At 42.1% G+C, this 17527-nt stretch overlaps 1 protein-coding gene across 2 annotated transcripts in view; it reads right to left on the bottom strand.

The window, feature by feature from the left end:
• The window catches only part of SLC27A2 (solute carrier family 27 member 2), a 53940-nt gene that overhangs the window by 14895 nt on the left and 21518 nt on the right, over window positions 1-17527 (bottom strand). For both annotated transcript variants that reach the window (XM_002825436.5, XM_054531456.1), the window contains one exon: window positions 15876-16000. In XM_002825436.5, the coding sequence (XP_002825482.3) occupies window positions 15876-16000 (125 nt within the window). The remainder of the gene's footprint in view (window positions 1-15875; window positions 16001-17527) is intronic.

The following is a 17527-nucleotide window of genomic DNA, read 5'->3' as shown; positions in this document are numbered from 1 at the left end:
TGGTTTCCATGCAGGAGGAGCTAAGGCGCCAGGGAAGCAGAAAATATACATTTAATCTTCAAGTAGCTTGGCCAGAACATATGCGGCTCTTTGAGGAGTCCTAACCAGAGAGGTGGACTGATGCTGGTCACTGGTGAAAATGGGCCCCTTGAGCAGTCATTCTGAGGAGGAAATGTGTCAAGAGAGACCAGCCCCCTCCCCGACCCCGCCACCAGTGGCTCTTACCCAGGGTGTCTGGGGGAACGGTCTGAGAAGCCTTTTGAACCTGCAGGAGACCTAGACATTCAGACTGAGTAGGAATCTGTTCTCTCTCTCTCTGTTTTTTTTTGAGACAGGGTCTTGCTCCGTTGCCTAGGCTCGTGCAATTATGGCTTACTGCAGCCTTAACTCCCAGGCTCAAGTGATCCTCCTGCCTCAACCTCACGAGTGGCTGGGACTACAGGTGCGTGCTACCATACCTGGCTAATTTATTTATTAATTTTGTAGAGATGAAGTTCTCACTATGTTGCCCAGGCTCATTTTGAACTCCTGGCCTCAAGCTATCCTCCTGCCTCGGCCCCCCAAAGTGCTGGAATTACAGGCATGAGCCACTGTGCCCAGCCAGAATCTATTCTCTTCTGGTCCCTAGGTCACTGACTCTACTCCGCTTTATAATTACCAAGCTCCCGTTAAGTCGAAAGATCATATGTCTGGTTTGCCAGGGCAAGCCCTGGCTATACGTGTCCTGGAATGCTAGTTATCTTTCATTACCTTCACTCTCAAGTGTCCCTGTTTGGATAATGAATTGTAGGGTCACCCTGCCCACAAGGCACTATCCTCTTCCGTAAGGACTGTCAGTATTCAGAGACCACCCCCTCCCACTGCCGCCCCAAGGATAAAACATCACACATATTTGAAGACTTGCTTTTGCTTAAAGAAAATCACCTGAGCTGGGTGCTCACCTGCTCCCAGGCTTGCATGAGAAGCTCCAAAGCAGCATTCCCACATGTAGACCCAAGGTCTTACTTATCCCACATGCAGCCCACCAGCAGCCCTTCTCCTACCCACTTCGTTTATTTCCTTGTCTATTGGATGGTGATTATCTATCTCCCTCATTAAATGGTAAACTCCTTTGAGGCCAAATGTACATGTATCTCTATGTCATCCCCAGTGCCTGGACCTGTGCTTTGCATAGAGCATAATCCTGGCAGTAAAATAGATAATCTCTACCAGGAAACTTCACTCCCTGTTCAGTAACTAGTGGCCAGGTGAGGGCAGGGCTTAGGGTGCAGGAGGCCACAGGCACCCTGGGTGTGTGGGAAGCTGACCAGCCTCGCAGGTGCAGCTGTCACCTGCCAGTGGCAGGTAGCTGAGCTCATAATCACAACACCATGGGCTCAGTTTTCATCATCCAGCTGAAGAATCTTATTACATCAGCAAAAGGGATTAAGGCTGGAAATGTTTGTGGGCACAAATGGGAGATCCCGGAGGCTTCTAAGATGTCTGGTTCTCACCTAAGCTTTTGCTCACCAGTGGCTGAAAGAGTATGACTCAAGTTTTCCTTTCCCATAGGGGGAACAGTGTTTCTCCATCACCAGAGCTACTCCTCAGAGGAACTGATTTCTAGATCAAGGGTCACCAGCTTATTTTTTTTAAACAAGAAAAAAACCTTCTTCTTCACATTAGAGCTAAGGTGAAACATGCAAACACACCTGGGGGACTGATGAAGAGCAAGAGGTCAAGATGTCCAGAGAGGAATGAAGGGTGCCAGGTAATTAGAACAGGCAGAAAGCTTCTATTGAGGGCTTTTCTGTGAGTCAGGCAGTTGACCTGTTTCTAAAGAACCCTATGAAAGGTGATAGCTAATAAAAGTATTTGCCTCATATTACAATTGAGGAAATGGAGACTCAGGAAGCTTAAAATTATTTTCCCAGGATCACAAAGGTAACAGAACAGTTGCTCCAATATTCAAATCTGAATCAATGTGACTTCAGAGAGCTCTTTTCCTTATTTTTTTTTTAAAGCCCTGCACTTGAGAGGGCGTCCACTGTGCTGCCCCTCCTCACTCATGCCCACCAATAAATCCCACCCCCCCAAAAAAAGAAAAAAGGAAAAAAAGCAACAAAGAGAGAGTGCCACACACATTGTGTAAGATGAGAATCAAATAGTCCTGAAAGACCCTTAAGTGAACAGTGCTGTATTCACGCCATCTACCTGTTCCCACCCTTTACCCCCAGTTTACCACCCAGAGGCAGACAGTTAACTCTTGTAGCTGCTTCTTGCTATCTGCATATTTCTAAATTAAATGCTTATACTTCTTTCTCTTGTTTCATCAATTTCAGATTTCCTATTGTGGTAGATGAGGATTCAGTTCTTTCCTATTCTGTCTCCCATTTTCCCAGTATCACAATTTTTGGTTAAATCAATATTCAGTGCTCACATTATTCTGCCCATAATACAACACTGAGGAGCCAAGTAATATGCTATGAACAAATTTTTATTTTTCCTGGAATTAATTGCCTTTCTTCCCATTTGCTTCATTTCCTTAGTTTCTATTGGTAAGTTTTCCCTTATCTTCCAACAGCCTCTAAAATTTTCCTCATGGTGAAATCTATCTGCTCATGGAATTTCCTATTTTCCATTATTCTTGTCTCCTCTGCTCCAATCTGGACTAGTTATTTTCTAAGCCTGGGGGGTCCCTTTGTCTCTCTTTCCTGGATCCTGTGTTTTCCTCTGCTTTTTTTTCATTCTGTTTGGATGGAATATTTTCTTTGTAACTTCCCGAAGGGGAGTATGTACATGGTAAGTTTTTTTATTTTTATTTATTATTTTTTTGTGGAGACTTGGAATATCTGAATATTGCATACCTGAGTGATGATTTGGCTGGATATAGAATTCTAGATGGGCAATAATTTGTATCTAGAATTTTGAAAGCACCATTCCTTTGTTTTTCAGCTTGCAGTGTTGCTACTGACAGTCATACTTTCACTGTCTTTTTTTGGTAGTCTTAAATTTCATCATGGCACAATTTATTTATCCTCTGCTAATTTTATTGGGTACTCCATTGGCCCTTTCAGTCTGTCCAGCCCTCAGATGTTTTCCTGTATTATTTCTTTGATCATTTCCTCCTCGCCACTTTCTCTATTCTCTTTTCCTGATTTCCAATTAAATATATATGGGACCTCTTTGATTAGTCTCTAATTTTCCTATCTACTCTCCCTTTATGCCCATCAATTTATCTTTTTAACTTTCTGTAAGATTTCTCAACTTTATCTTCCAACCTTTCTATGAATTAAAGATTTTTAAACATTATTTTAATTTTCAAGTCTGATTCTTTTTTTCTTTTAAAACAGTACACTATTCTTGTTTTATGGATACAATATCTTCTCCAGTCTCTCTGAGGATATTAATGATACATTAAAAACATTTCTTCCGGTTTTTTTTTTTTTTTTGAGACAGTCTCGCCCTGTCACCCAGGCTAGAGTGCAATGGTACAATCTCGGCTCGATGCAACCTCTGCCTCCCGGGTTCAAATGATTCTCCTGCCTCAGCCTCCCCAGTAGCTGGGATTACTGGTGCCCGCCACCATGCCCAACTAATTTTTGTATTTTTAGTAGAGACGGGGTTTCACCATGTTGGCCAGGCTGGTCTTGAACTCCTGACCTCGTGATCCGCCCGCCTCAGCCTCCCAAAGTGCTGGGATTACAGGCCCGAGCCACCGTGCCTGGCCTCTTCTGTTTTTTGAGTTGGTGCTTCTTTTCTTTTGATGATCCTTCCTGTAGGAGGCTTTCCTCAGGTGCTTGGTGATTCTTCATGTTTGTTCAGATTTAAGAGTAATGCAATAGAAAGATGATTAGGCAGTTCTGTGGGGGCGGGGCAAGGGGGCTACTGCTAGGTGGGCTGCACTGCTGGTTGATGGGGCAGTGAGCCCATGTCCAATGTCTTTTCTGGGAAAGTTTAGTTCTTCCTAAGAATTACACTCCTTCAATATCCTGCCTGCAAGCATAACCTGGCTACTGGAGTTCCAGTATCTGTGCAGGAGAAAGGAGCTGGGGGGTCTCCCTGGTTAGTATGTAGATACTTTCTTAATTTCTGTTTTCAGTGCCTCGTCCCTGCTCTCCTCTGTTCTTGGGGTCCTTCAGTCAAAGCTTCTTTAGCTCTCCAGAGAAAAATCCTCCTGTCTCCCACACAGTGGGAGAGGGGAATATCAGGTCCAGCTACTTCTTACACAGATTTTATTTATTTATTTTTATTTTTCCATACGTTCTTGGGGGTACAGATGGTATTTGGTTACATGAGTAAGGTCTTCAGTGGTGATTTGTGAGATTTTGGGGCACCCATCACCTGAGCAGTATACACTGCACCATATTTGTAGTCTTTTATCCCTCATCCCCCTCCCACTCTTCCCCCCAAGTCCCCAAAGTCTATTGTATCATTCTCATGCCTTTGTTTCCTCATAGCTTAGCTCCCACATATCAGTAAGAACATACGATGTCTGGTTTTCCATTCCTGAGTTACTTCACTTAGAATAATAGTCTCCAGTCTCATCCAGGTCATTGCAAATGCTGTTAATTCATTCCTTTTTACGGAAAAAAAAAAAAAAATATATATATATATATATATATATGCACACCACAGTTTCTTTATCCACTTGTTGATTGATGGGCATTTGGGTTGGTTCCATGATTTTGCAATTGTGAATTGTGCTGCTACAAAAATGCGTGTACAAGTATCTTTTTTGAATAATGACTTCTTTTCCTCTGGGTAGATACCCAGTAAGTGGGATTGCTGGATCAATGGTAGTTCTACTTTTAGTTATTTAAGGAATCTCCACGCTGTTTTCCATAGTGGCTGTACTAGTTTACATTTCCACCAGTAGTGTAGAAGTGTTCCCTGTTCACTGCATCCATGCCAACATCTACTGTTTTTGATTTTTTTGATTATGGCCATTCTTGAAGGAGTAACGTGGTATTGCATTGTAGTTTTGATTTGCATTTCCCTGATCATTAGTGATGTTGAGCATTTTTTCATATGTTTATTGGCCATTTGTATATCTTGAGAATTGTCTATTCATGTCCTTAGCCCACTTTTTGATGGGATTGTTTGTTTTTTTCTTACTGATTTGAGTTCGTTGTAGATTCTGGATATTATTCCTTTGTCAGATGTATAGATAGTGAAGATTTTCTCCCACGCCGTGGGCTGTTTACTCTGCTGACTCTTTCTTTTGCTGTGCAAACGTTCTTTAGTTTAATTAGGTCCTAGCTATTTATCTTTGTTTTGATTGTATTTGCTTTCAGTTCTTGGTCATGAAATCCTTGCATAAGTCAATGTCTAGAAGGGTTTTTTCCAATGTTATGTTCTAGAATTTTTATAGTTTCAGGCGTCAGGTTTAAGTTCTTAATCCATCTTGAGTTGATTTTTGTATAAGGTGAGAGATGAGAATCCAGTTTTATTCTTCTACACATGGCTTGGCAATTATCTCAGCACCATTTGTTGAATAGGGTGTCCTTTGCTCCCTTTATGATTTTGTTTACTTTGTCGAAGATCAGTTGACTATAAGTATTTAGCTTTATTTCTGGGTTCTCTATTCTGTGGCAATGGTCTACATGCCTGTTTTTATACCAGTACCATGATGTTTTGGTGACTATGGCCTTATAGTATAGTTTGAAGTGGGGTAATGTGATGCCTCCAGATTTGTTCTTTTTGCTTAGTCTTGCTTTGGCTATGCGGGCTCTTTTTTTGGTTCCATATGAATTTTATAATTTTTTTTTCTAATTCTGTGAAGGATGATGGTGGTATTTTGATGGGATTGCATTGTATTTGTAGATTGCTTTTGGCAGTATGGTCATTTTCACAATATTGATTCTACCCTGCCATGAGCATAGGATATGTTTCCATTTGTTTGTTTAGTTTATGATTACTTTCAGCAGTGTTTTGTAGTTTAATGTACAGGCCTTTTGACTCCTTGGTTAGATATATTCTTAGGTATTTTATTTTTTTTGCAGCTATTGTAAAAGGGGTTGAGTTCTTGATTTGATTATCTGCTTGGTCGCTGTTGGTGTATAGAAGAGCTACTGATTTGTGTACATTAATCTTGTATCTGGAAACTATGCTGAATTCTTTTATCAGTCCTAGGAGATTTCTAGAGGAGTCCTTAAGAGTTTTCAAGGTAAATTATCATATCGTCAGCAAGCAGTGACAGTTTGACTTCCTCTTTACCGATTTGGATGCCCTATATTTCTTTCTCTTGTCTGATTGGTCTGGCTAGGACTTCCAGTACTATGTTAAAGAAGAGTGGTGAGAGTGGGCATCCTTGTCTTGTTCCAGTTCTCAAGGGGAATGCTTTCAACTTTTCCCCATTCAGTATTATGTTGGCAGTGGGTTTATCATAGATGGGTTTTATTACTTTAAGGTATGTCCCTTGTATGCCGATTTTGCTGAGAGTTTTAATCATAAAGAGATGCTGGATTTTGTTGAATGCTTTTTCTTCATCTATTGAGATTATCATGTGATTTTTGTTTTACATTTTGTTTATGTGGTGTATCACATTTATTGACTTGCATATGTGAAACCATCCCTGCATCTCTGGCATGAAACCCATTTGATCATGGTGGATTATCTTTTTGATATGTTGTTGGATTTGGCTAGCTAGTATTTTGTTAAGGATTTTAGCATCTGTGTTCATCAAGGATATTGGTCTGCAGTTTTCTTTTTTGGTTATGTCCTTTCTGGTTTTGGTATTAGGGTGATTCTGGCTCTATGGAATGAATTAGGGAGGGTTCCTTCTTTCTCTATCTTGTGGAATAGTGTCAAAAGAATTGGTACCAATTCTTCTTTGAACGTCTGGTAGAATACTGCTGTGAATCCATCTGGTCCTGGACTTTTTTTTTGTCGGTTATTTTTAAATTACCATTTCAATCTCGCTGCTTGTTACTGGTCTGTTCCAGGGTATCTAATTCTTCCTGATTTAAGCCAGGAGGGTTGTATTTTTTCCAGGAATGTATCCATCTCTTCTAGGTTTTCTAGTTTATGTGTGTAAGGGTGTTCATAGTAGCCTTGAATGATCTTTTGTATTTCAGTGGTGTTAGTTGTAATATCTCCTGTTTTGTTTCTTAGTGAGGTTATTTGGATTTTTTCTCTTCTTTTCTTGGTCAATCTTACTAATGGTCTATCAATTTTATCTTTTCAAAGAGCCAGCTGTTTGTTTCATTTATCTTTTTTTTTTGGTTTGTTTCAATTTCATTTAGTTCTGATCTGATCTTGGTTATTTCCTTTCTTCTGCTGGGTTTGGGTTTGGTTTGTTCTTGTTTCTCTAGTTTCTTGAGGTGTGACCTTAGATTGTCTGTTTGTGTTCTTTCAGTGTTTTTGTTACAGGCGTTTAGGGCTATGAACATTCCTCTTAGCACCGCTTTTGTTGTATCCCAGAGGTTTTGATAGGTTGTGTCATTATTGTCGTTCAGTTTGAAGAATTTTTTCATTTCTGTCTTGATTTTGTTTTTGACCCAATCTCATTCAGGAGCAGGTTATTTAATTTCCCTCTATTTGCATGGTTTTGAAGGTTCCTTTTGAGTTAATTTCCAGTTTTATTCCACTGTGGTCTGAGAGAGTGCTGGATATAATTTCAATTTTCTTAAATTTATTGAAGTTCATTTTATGGGCTACCATGTGGTCTATCTTGGTGAAAGTTAGAAAGTTACGCACTGTTGAATAGAATGTGTATTCTGCTGCTGTTGGATGAAATGTTCTGTATATATCTGTTAAGTTCATTTGTTGCAAGGTATAGTTTAAATCCATTGTTTCTCTGTTGACTTTCTGTCTTGATGACCTGTCTAGTGCTGTCAGTGGAGTATTGAAGTCCCCCACTATTATTGTGTTGCTGTCTATCTTATTTCTTAGGTCTAGTAGCAATTGCTTTATAAATTTGGGAACTCCAGTGTTAGGTGCATATATATTTAGGATTGTGATATTTTCCTGCTGGACAAGGCCTTTTACAATTCTATACTGTCCCTCTTTGTCTCTTTTAACCACTGTTGCTTTAAAGTTTGTTTTGTCTGATATAAGAATAGCTACCTCTGCTCACTTTTCATGTCCTTTCACATGAAATGCCTTTTTCTACCTGTTTACTTTAAGTTTATGTGAGTCCTTATGTGCTAGGTGAGTCTCCTGAAGGCAGCAGTTGGTTGGTGAGTTCTTATCCATTCTGCAGTTCTGTATCTTTTAAGTGGAGCATTTAGGCCATTTACATTCAATGTTAGTATTGAAATGTGAGGTACTGTTGCTTTCATCATGCTCTTTGTTGCCTGTGAGCTTTTGTTTTTTTGTTGTTTGCTTTTTAACTTGTATTCTTGTTTTATAGGTCTTGTGTGATTTATGCTATAAAGAGATTGTGTTATGATGTGTTTCCAGGATTTGTTTCAAGATTTAGAGCTTCTTTTTAGCAGGTCTTGTAGTGGTAACATGGTAATGGCGAATTCTCTCAGCATTTGTTTGTCTGAAAACGACTATATCTTTCCTTCATATATGATGCTTAGTTTTGCTGGATACAAAATTCTTGGCTCACACTTGTTTTGTTTGAAGTGGTTGAAGATAGGGCCCCAATCCCTTCTAGCTTGTAGGGTTTCTGCTGAGAAATCTTCTGTTAATCTAATAGGTTTTCCTTTATAGGTTACCTGGTGCTTCTGTCTCACAGCTCTTATGATTCTTTCCTTGGTCTTAACTTTGGATAACCTGATGACAATGTACCTAGGCAAAGATCTTTTTGTGATGAATTTACCAGGTGTTCTTTGTACTTCATGTATTTGCATGTCTAGGTCTAGCAAGGCTGGAAAGTTTTCCTCAATTATTCACCCAAATATGTTTTTCAAGTGTTTAGAATTGTCTTCTTCCTGAGGAACATCAGGTATTCTTAGGTTTGGTCTTTTAATCCTAGACTTCTTGGAGGCTTTGTTCATATTTCCTTATTATTTTTTCTTTGTCTTTATTTATTGGGTTAATTCAAAGACCTTGACTTCGAGCTCTGAATTTCTTTCTTCTACTTGTTCATTTTCATTGCCGAGACTTTCCAGAGCATTTAGCATTTCTAAAAGTGTGTCCAAAGTTTCCTGAATTTTTGCTTGTTTTTTTCTTTTACTTTTTTTTTTTTTTTTTTTTTTTTGAGACAGAGTCTCGCTCTGTCTCTCAGGCTGGAGTGCAGTAGTGCGATCTTGACTCACTGCAAGCTCTGCCTCCCGGGTTCACGCCATTCTCCTGCCTCAGCCTCCTGAGTAGCTGGGACTACAGGCGCCTGCCACCACTCCAGCTAATTTTTTTGTATTTTTAGTGGAGAAGGGGTTTCACTGTGTTAGCCAGGATGGTCTTGATCTCCTGACCTCGTGATCTGCCCACCTAGGCCTCCCAAAGTGCTGGGATTACAGGCATGAGCCACCACGCCCGGCCCTGTTTTTTTCTTTAAGCTATCTATTTCCTTGAATACTTCTCCTTTCACTCTTGTAACATTTTTTGGATTTCCTTGCATTGGGCTTCATATTTCTCTGGTTCCTCCCTGATTAGCTTAATAACTAACCTCCTGAATTATTTTTCAGGCAAATCAGGGATTTCTTTTTGGTTTGGATTCATTGCTGGTGAACTAGTATGATCTTTTGGGGATGTTGATGAGCCTTGGCTTGTCATATTACCAGGGTTGGTTTTCTGATTCCTTCTCATTTGGGTAGGCTCTTTCAGATGGAAGGTCTAGGGCCGAAGGGTGTTGTTCAGAATTTTGTCCCATGGGGTGTTCCTTTGATGTAGTACTCTCCCCCTTTTCCTATGGATGTGGCTCCTGTGAGCTGAACTGCAGTGATTGTTGTCTCTCCTGAGTCTAGCCACCCAGCACCCAGCAAGTCTACCTGGCTCCGGGCTGGTACTGGGGGTTGTCTGAACAGAGTGCTGTGATGTGAACCATTTATGGGTCTCTCAGCCATGGATACCAGCACCTGTTCCAGTGCAAGTGGCAGAGGATGCAATGACTCCATGGGGTCCTTAACTCTGGTGGTTTAATGCCCTGTTTTGTGCTGTTGGCCTCCTGCCAGGAGGTGGTACGTTCCAGAAAGCACCAGCTGTAATAGTGTGGACAGGCACCAGCAGTGGGCAGGGCCCTAGAATTCCTAAGATTATATGTTCTTTGTCCTCTGATACCAAGGTGGATAGGGAAGGACCATCAGGTGGGGCCAGGGCTAGGCCGGTCTGAGCTCAGACTCTCCTTGGGCGGGTCTTGCTGTGGCTGCTGTGGGGGATGGGGGCGAGATTCCCAGGTCACTGGAGTTGTGTACCTAAGAGGATTATGGCTGTCTCTGCTGAGTCATGCAGGTTGTCATGGAAGTGGGGGAAAGTTGGCAGTCACAGGCCTCACCCAGCTTCCAGGCAACCTGAAGGGCTGGTCTCACTCCCACCGTGCCCCCTCAACGGCCCCGAGTCTGTTTCCAGGTGGAGGACGAGTCAGGCTTGAAAACTTGCCCAAGGCTTTCTGCCTCCCAGCTGTTAAAGAAAGGGCTTCAGTTCTTCTCCGCCTGTGGAGTCTGCAAGCCAGATTCACACCCTCCCTGGAGTTCTGGCCAGGAGTCTTCTTGCCCTGTTCAAATTGTCACAAATTTTAGCTAGAGAATTCCTTCTCCCTGTGGAGTTTTACCCCCTGCTCCTCTGGCCACCCTCCTGATGGATCCCTGTGGTACCAGGTGGGAATGGCCTGCTAGGGGAACCAGCGAGCTCCCAGGGCCTTTCTGCAGCTTCCTCTACCTTTGTATTTTGCTCGGTTTGGCTCTCTAACTTGACTCAGCTCCAGGTAAAGTCGGGAACTTCTGCAAACAGACCTTCAGCTTCTCCAGTGTGTGTTCGGGAGATGAGGGTCTCCCTTTCCCACTTCTGCAGTTGGGGCAATCACAGTATTTGGGGTGTCTCCCGGGTCCTCTAAGAGCAGTCCACTTCTTTCAGAGGGTCTGTGGGTCCTCTTGGGGTTGCTGGTTAGTTCTTGCAGTCAATCTGGAGCTAAAATTCACAATGTGAGCCTCTCATGCTGCTCTGTCTGGAGCCACAATCTAGTCCTGCCTCCCGTTCGCCATGATCCCCTGTCCTCCGTATTTTACTTCTTACACAGATTTTCAAATAACTCCCCTGTTTTAAGCCTGACACTTTGTCCCACCTTCAGCTGTATTCAAAGCCTGCAATTTCTCAGCCTTCAGGAAGGCAACTGGCTTCCTTCTTGTTGGGACTTGCCTCTTAAGTTTCACCCTTCTCAGCCTACTATGTCAGTCACTGTTATCTTTTAGCTTCCTGTACTATGTAGTTCATGGTTGCAATGTCTCTTAGTTTCTGAGATGATGGTGCTTGTGTGTGTTTTTCTCATCGCCTTGTTTTGGGGTGACTTCCAAGAGGTGAAAGGGAAGAAGGTCTTTATCACCTTAGAAAAACTCCAGAGTCCCTGTTCTTAATAATTAATGTTACACTCCTGCCTGGACAAGGCTCCACCTGTTTGCTTCACAGAAGAGGCCCTTCATCCTTCTGTGTATTCGCACATCGTAGCCAAAAGGACTGTCTAAAAATGCCATCTCCCACAGTGCTCTCTCATGTAAGGCCCTTTAGTCATGGCTAGTCATGTTCAACATTTGAGTCTCAGCGGAGTAAAGCCCTTGCCACCTGACCCAGCCCCTCAGCTTCACCTCCTGCCAGACTGCTTGCAGTTCCCAGTGTGCTGGGTCCTTCATCTCACTGCTCATGTGATTTTCCTGCTAGCCAGAAGCCTTTCTTTTCTTGCCTGGCTGCAGAACTTCTCCATACTCTTCAAAGCCCACCTTCCCTGGCGAACCTTCCTGATTCTGCTCCCCTTCCCTCTTTCTTTTGGCCTCCCTCTGTCTTGGGCCCCAGTCATATTGGCCACTCTCCACTCTGTGCTGCAACATATCCATCCATTCTCTTTTTTGAACAGAATGAAGCTGATGCAGACAGAAATTTTAGGCTAGAAGGGACCACAGAAGTTATCTAATTCTGGGGGGACACAGTCAACACTAGAGGTAAGTTGAGTCTATTCAGCTTTTTCAGGGTTCTGGTCAATATTATTTCTCCTTCCAAATATCATGGTTCTATATGTGGCCCCTGGAACTCTTTTTTGGTTCCCTTTCTGTCTTCCTCCTCCCACACTCCAGCAGGTGTCATAAAGCCTCATTGAGAACCCCGTACTGGAGCCTTGTCCAGTACAGACTGTAGCTTCAGTCTGTAATTGGAGGAAAGAAACACTGAGCTTTAGCAATATCATACTCCAATAAATAACTTTCCCTAGATGACATTGTTTTTAGGCAACTACACAAACCGAATGGGAGCTGACAACCATACACTGCAAGAAATGAATCAGGATGGCCTTTCATTACAAACAGGTGCTCTGAAAGCAAAGGCCCAAATACGATGTGGGAAGATGGCAAAATAGAAAATATTCACTATAATATTTTAAAAATCACTTAAGTCAATAGCTTTGCTATCCCATCCCCTATTCAACCTCAGATGAGAGTGATTAACTAAGTAGAATGTTTTCCCTTATTTCTTCCTTTGTGTAAGTGGGCAGAATTTTCACTGATTCATTCAACAAATATGTATGGGGTACCTATTATGAGCTACACACTGTTAGGCATGGAAAATGATAATGATAATAATGGCAACATGTGTTGAACATTTACTAATTTCCAGCTACTACGTGGTTTACGTATATCATCTCAGGTTGTCTTCATAGACCCCATGTGAGGTAGGTACTATTATCTCCCTGTTGGCTGATGGGAAGCTGAGATTTAGAGAGGTTAACTATCCTGCTCCAATGGTAGAGTCAGGATTCAGGTCGACTAACTCCAGAGTACTTGCTCTCAGCACTACTTTAAGTACCTGGAGCCAAATCTGAACCACTGATCTGAGCGTGGCTGGAAGCATTCTCCATAGCCCCCTGCTCTACTAGAGAAGCTACTGAATATGGTTAAGAAGAGGGCAGAGAAGCACAGTGGCTTCCACCTCCCAACACTGGCCCCAGATTCTCCTGATGAGCTGGGCCATGTACGTCTGTGGATGGGTGTCACTTGGTTTAGCTGCTCTGCTAAGGCAGAGGTTGCCTCCCTGGCATCCAGTGCTTGGGGGTCATTGGTGGGGTTAGTCCCTCCAGCAACAGCGTATTCTAGGCAGCTCTAAGGGTGAAGAAGTTCCTGATTACATTGATCCAGGCCCTTCCCCCATTCATTCTAGTTTTTATCCAGTTCTTTTTTTTTTTTGCAAAGTCTTTTTGATATAATCTTTCCCTACACCCCATACAATCTGTACTTCCTACTTCCTATGATGACCTATGATTAAATTTTTAAAAAAAATTTTGCATAGATCTCTTGCTTGTCTAATGACATATGATTGTTTTCTTTCCTTCTTTCTTTCTTTCTCTCTTTCCTTTTTTCTTTTTTTTTTTTTTTTTGAGATAGGGTCTTGTTTTGTTGCCCAGGCTTGAGTGCACTGGTGCAATCTTGGCTCACAGAAACATCTGCCTCCTGCTTCAAGCGACTCTCCTGCTTCAGCCTCCCGAGTAGTTGGGATTACAGGCACGTGCCAACAAGCCCCGCTAATTTTTGTATTTTTAGTAGAGACTGGGTTTCTCCATGTTGGCCAGGCTGGTCTTGAACTCCTGACCTTGAATGATCTGCCTGCCTCTACCTCCCAATGTGTTGGGATTAGAGGCGTGAGCCACTGCGCCTGGACTGATGACCTATAATTTAAAAAAATCTTTAACTGAAGGTTTTTTTTTGAGATAACTTTGATCTTTTATTATACTTTTTATAAGTATTTTCCAGACAAACAGAACTCAGGGGTGGAGAAGCACTGGCAAATAGGAAGTCCAGGGGTCATTCAAGATTATGCATTAAATCATAGCATATTTTGAAGTTATAAAACCCCAATGAAATTGTCTTTGTTTTCCAGTATTTGAGACAACAGTAAGAGAAAAACTGGGAGAGTGCATGCACGTGTGTGTGTATGTGTGCATGTGTATATGTGGATATGTGTGAGCCTGAAGACAGCTATACACAAACATGTTTATTTTCATCCAGTCCAAAGGAAGCTCCCATTAGAACATATAGAAACAACACACACTCCCCAGGAGATTTTCTAACTGACAAAGGGGTGCCTTTAAGGTAGAGAAGAAAAGCCCAGCAGAAGGGCCCCATATGGATTTCTGGATTTTAATAGAGAGACATGCTATCTTGGGGGCCACGTGGAATATTAATGTGAAAAAAATTCAATAATGACATGAACAGAACTGCTGTGGAAAATGCCCTAACCCAACTCACTGTTAATGATGATTCTCAAGAATCTATTGAATATGCCAAAAAATCAGAATACTATGTGGTAAGCCCAAACATTCTGGGGAAACATTTTAGCTCCCTCAACTCAACTACACATTTTTCAAGGGCAAGGATTTAGAGGTTCAGTCCACAAAATCTGTTGATGCCTATGATGTGTCATTTACAGATCTTGGTGCTGTGGATCTGGTAGTGGACAGAGCCCCTGCTCATATGCGGCTTTCATTTAATTGGGGCGAGGGGGGCAGACGATAATCACATAAACCTTTACTATGTCAGGAGTGACAGGTGCCATGAAATGCAGTGACAAGCTGGACAGTGAGGGGCAGATGATATGTTTGATTATTAGCAAGAGAGGCCTCTCTTCTAATGAGGTAACATCTGGGCAGAGACTGAGTAAAGTGAGGTGAGAGAGACCTGGGGGAAGAGCATCCGACACTTCTTTCTGCGTCACACAGCAGCTGGTATGTAAGGTGAGTACAACAGGTGCTTATCAATAGCAATTTATCAACTTAGTGACCCTCTGAGTTTAAACTGACTGAATAAAGGAACTAGAATCTGGTGAGAGGGATTAGAATCTGGTGAGTTTACTGCATTGTCTAGTACAGTGGTTCTCAACTAGGGTAGCATTTGCCTGCCAAGGGACATTTGGCAGTTTCTGGAGACATTTTGATGATCACGACCTGGGGAGGTGGGGAGGTTACTACTGGCATCTCGTGGGCAAAGTCCAAAGGGTGCTAAACACTCTACAATGCACAGAATAAGTCTGCGCGGCAAAGAATTAAAAGCCCAAAATGTCAGCAGTGCCACCATTGATAAATCCTATCTGATACCAGATCTCTGATGAGAGTTGAGGGACTGGGCAGGAGGAGCTCTTGAGAACAACCCCATCGAGAGCTGAACATCTGCAAACAGGGCAGATCCAAGGCCGTTGGAGATGCCCTGGGGCATCTGTTCCCAGCTTGGTGACAGACTTGGCTGGCTGGTTTCAGAGTCACACAGGGATTTATTTATTAAACAACATTAAGTAAAAGTTTCCTGTATGCCTTTGGTATAACAGAAAACAAGCAGACAAGATGTGGTTCCAGCCATCAAAGATATTACAGCCAAGGAAGGACGGGAGACATGAACACAAACTCCTGCAACATGACGAGGGCCACGGAGGGTAGAAATAAAATGACGTAGGGGAGAAGAGTAATGACTTTTGTTGGAGTGACCCAAATAGGTTTAATGTATGAGGTATCATTTGAACTGGGCTTTGACAGTGGCTTTTAGTAAGCAAGGGGGAAATGCAGGATATGCTAGGTGGGGGGTAAGATGTGAAAACAAGTAAAAAGGCAGTAAATAATAATCATCATAGTAATAATATTAACTCCCACCTACTAGGTCCCCTCTATATGGTAGGTATAGTGCCAAGTACTTTATCATGATAATTGTATCCTAAACTCAAAACTGATATAAGCAAATCAGTTGAAGCCTAGCACAACCCAAAGTGACTTGAATTTCCATCTTACCCATTTCAAAATGATAGTAAAATGGAGGGAGTGTTACCTGTGGTGAGTTGCATAAATACCGAAGCAGTTCACCGATATACTGAATGACAGTGACGTTGTATTTTCTGCAGTCATCCCAAAACTGGCTGGCTGAAAATTTAGTCCGCAAGGCAAGAGTAGCACCTACAGAGAAAGCATAGAAAGTGTCAAGAAAGAAATGGTGGAAAAAATTCTCCCAATTATGTTTAATTTGTCAACTTTGAAAGGTAGAAATTTAAAAATAAATTATATTTGCAAACAAGTATTGAGTACCTTATATTCAAATGCAAAAAATTAGTAAGACATGGTTTTGTTCGATAGGGGCTTCCAATCTATGGAGGAGAAGACTCATACAAAGATCATTTTAATAAAAGTTAGCTTGCAGTAAGAGATTCAAATGAGGTCCTAAGAGGGAGGGAGGGGAGAGGGAGAGAGATTTCATGTAATATATATATATTATATTATATATATACTAAATATATATATAAATAGAGTGAGACTCTGTCTCAAGTGTATATATATACACACACATACATATTATATATATACACACATACATATATATTATATGCACACACACACACACGTATTTTATATATACATATATTTGAGACAGAGTCTTGCTCTATTTTTTTTTTTCTTTTTTTTGAGACAGAGTCTTGCTCTGTCACCCAGGCTGGAGTGCAGTGGTGCCATCTCGACTCACTGCAACACCCGCCCCCCAGGTTCAAGTGATTCTCCTGCCTCAGCCTCCTGAGTAGCTGGGATTACAGGCGCGTGCCACCATGCCTGGCAAATTTTTTGTATTTTTAGTAGAGAAGGGGTTTCACTGTGTTAGCCAGGATGGTCTCAATCTCCTGACCTCATGATCTGTCCCCCTTGGCCTCCCAAAGTGCTGAGATTACAGGTGTGAGCCACCGTACCTGGCCCGGGTCTCATTCTATTGCCCAGGCTGGAGTGCAGTGGTGAAATCTTGGCTCACTGCAACCTCCGCCTTGTGGGTTCTCATGCTTCAGCCTCTAAGTAGCTGGGATTACAGGTGGACACCATCATGCCTGGCTAATTTTTGTATTTTTAAAGAAGAGATGGGGTTTTGCCATGTTGACCAGACTGGTCTCAAACTCCTGACCTCAAGTGATTCACCCGCCTCAACCTCCCAAAGTGCTGGGATTACAGGCATAAGCCACTGTGCCTGGCCCATTCATGCAATATTTTAAATAACTTTGTGCATAAAACAAAGTTTGTGTTAAGTACTTATGTGTAGTATTTTCCTCTTGTGGTGTCCTGGTGCTCAAAAAGTTTCAGATTTTGGAGGATTTTGGATTTTAAATTTTTGGATTGTGTGTGTGTGTGTGTGTGTGTGTGTGTGTTTGAGCTGCTATAACAAAATAGTACAGATGGGTGGCTTAAACAACATTTATCTCTCGCAGTTCTGGAGGCTGGGAAGTCCTGATCAAGGTGTTGGCAGATCGGGTGTCTGGTGAGGGCATTTCTCCTGGTTTGGGGATGGTCATCATCTCCCTGTGTCGTTACATGGAAGAGAACGGAGTCAGGAAAGAAGCTGTCTTCTGTCTCTTCTGATAAGGGCACTACCTTTCATGAAGGCACTACTCTCATGACCCAATTACTTCCCAAAGGCCCTACCTGCTAATACCGTCATATTGGGGGTTA

This window comes from Pongo abelii, chromosome 16, assembly GCF_028885655.2.
Source record: "Pongo abelii isolate AG06213 chromosome 16, NHGRI_mPonAbe1-v2.0_pri, whole genome shotgun sequence".
NCBI classification, from domain to species: Eukaryota; Metazoa; Chordata; class Mammalia; order Primates; family Hominidae; genus Pongo; species Pongo abelii.
This window is presented reverse-complemented; position numbering and strand designations above follow the sequence as displayed.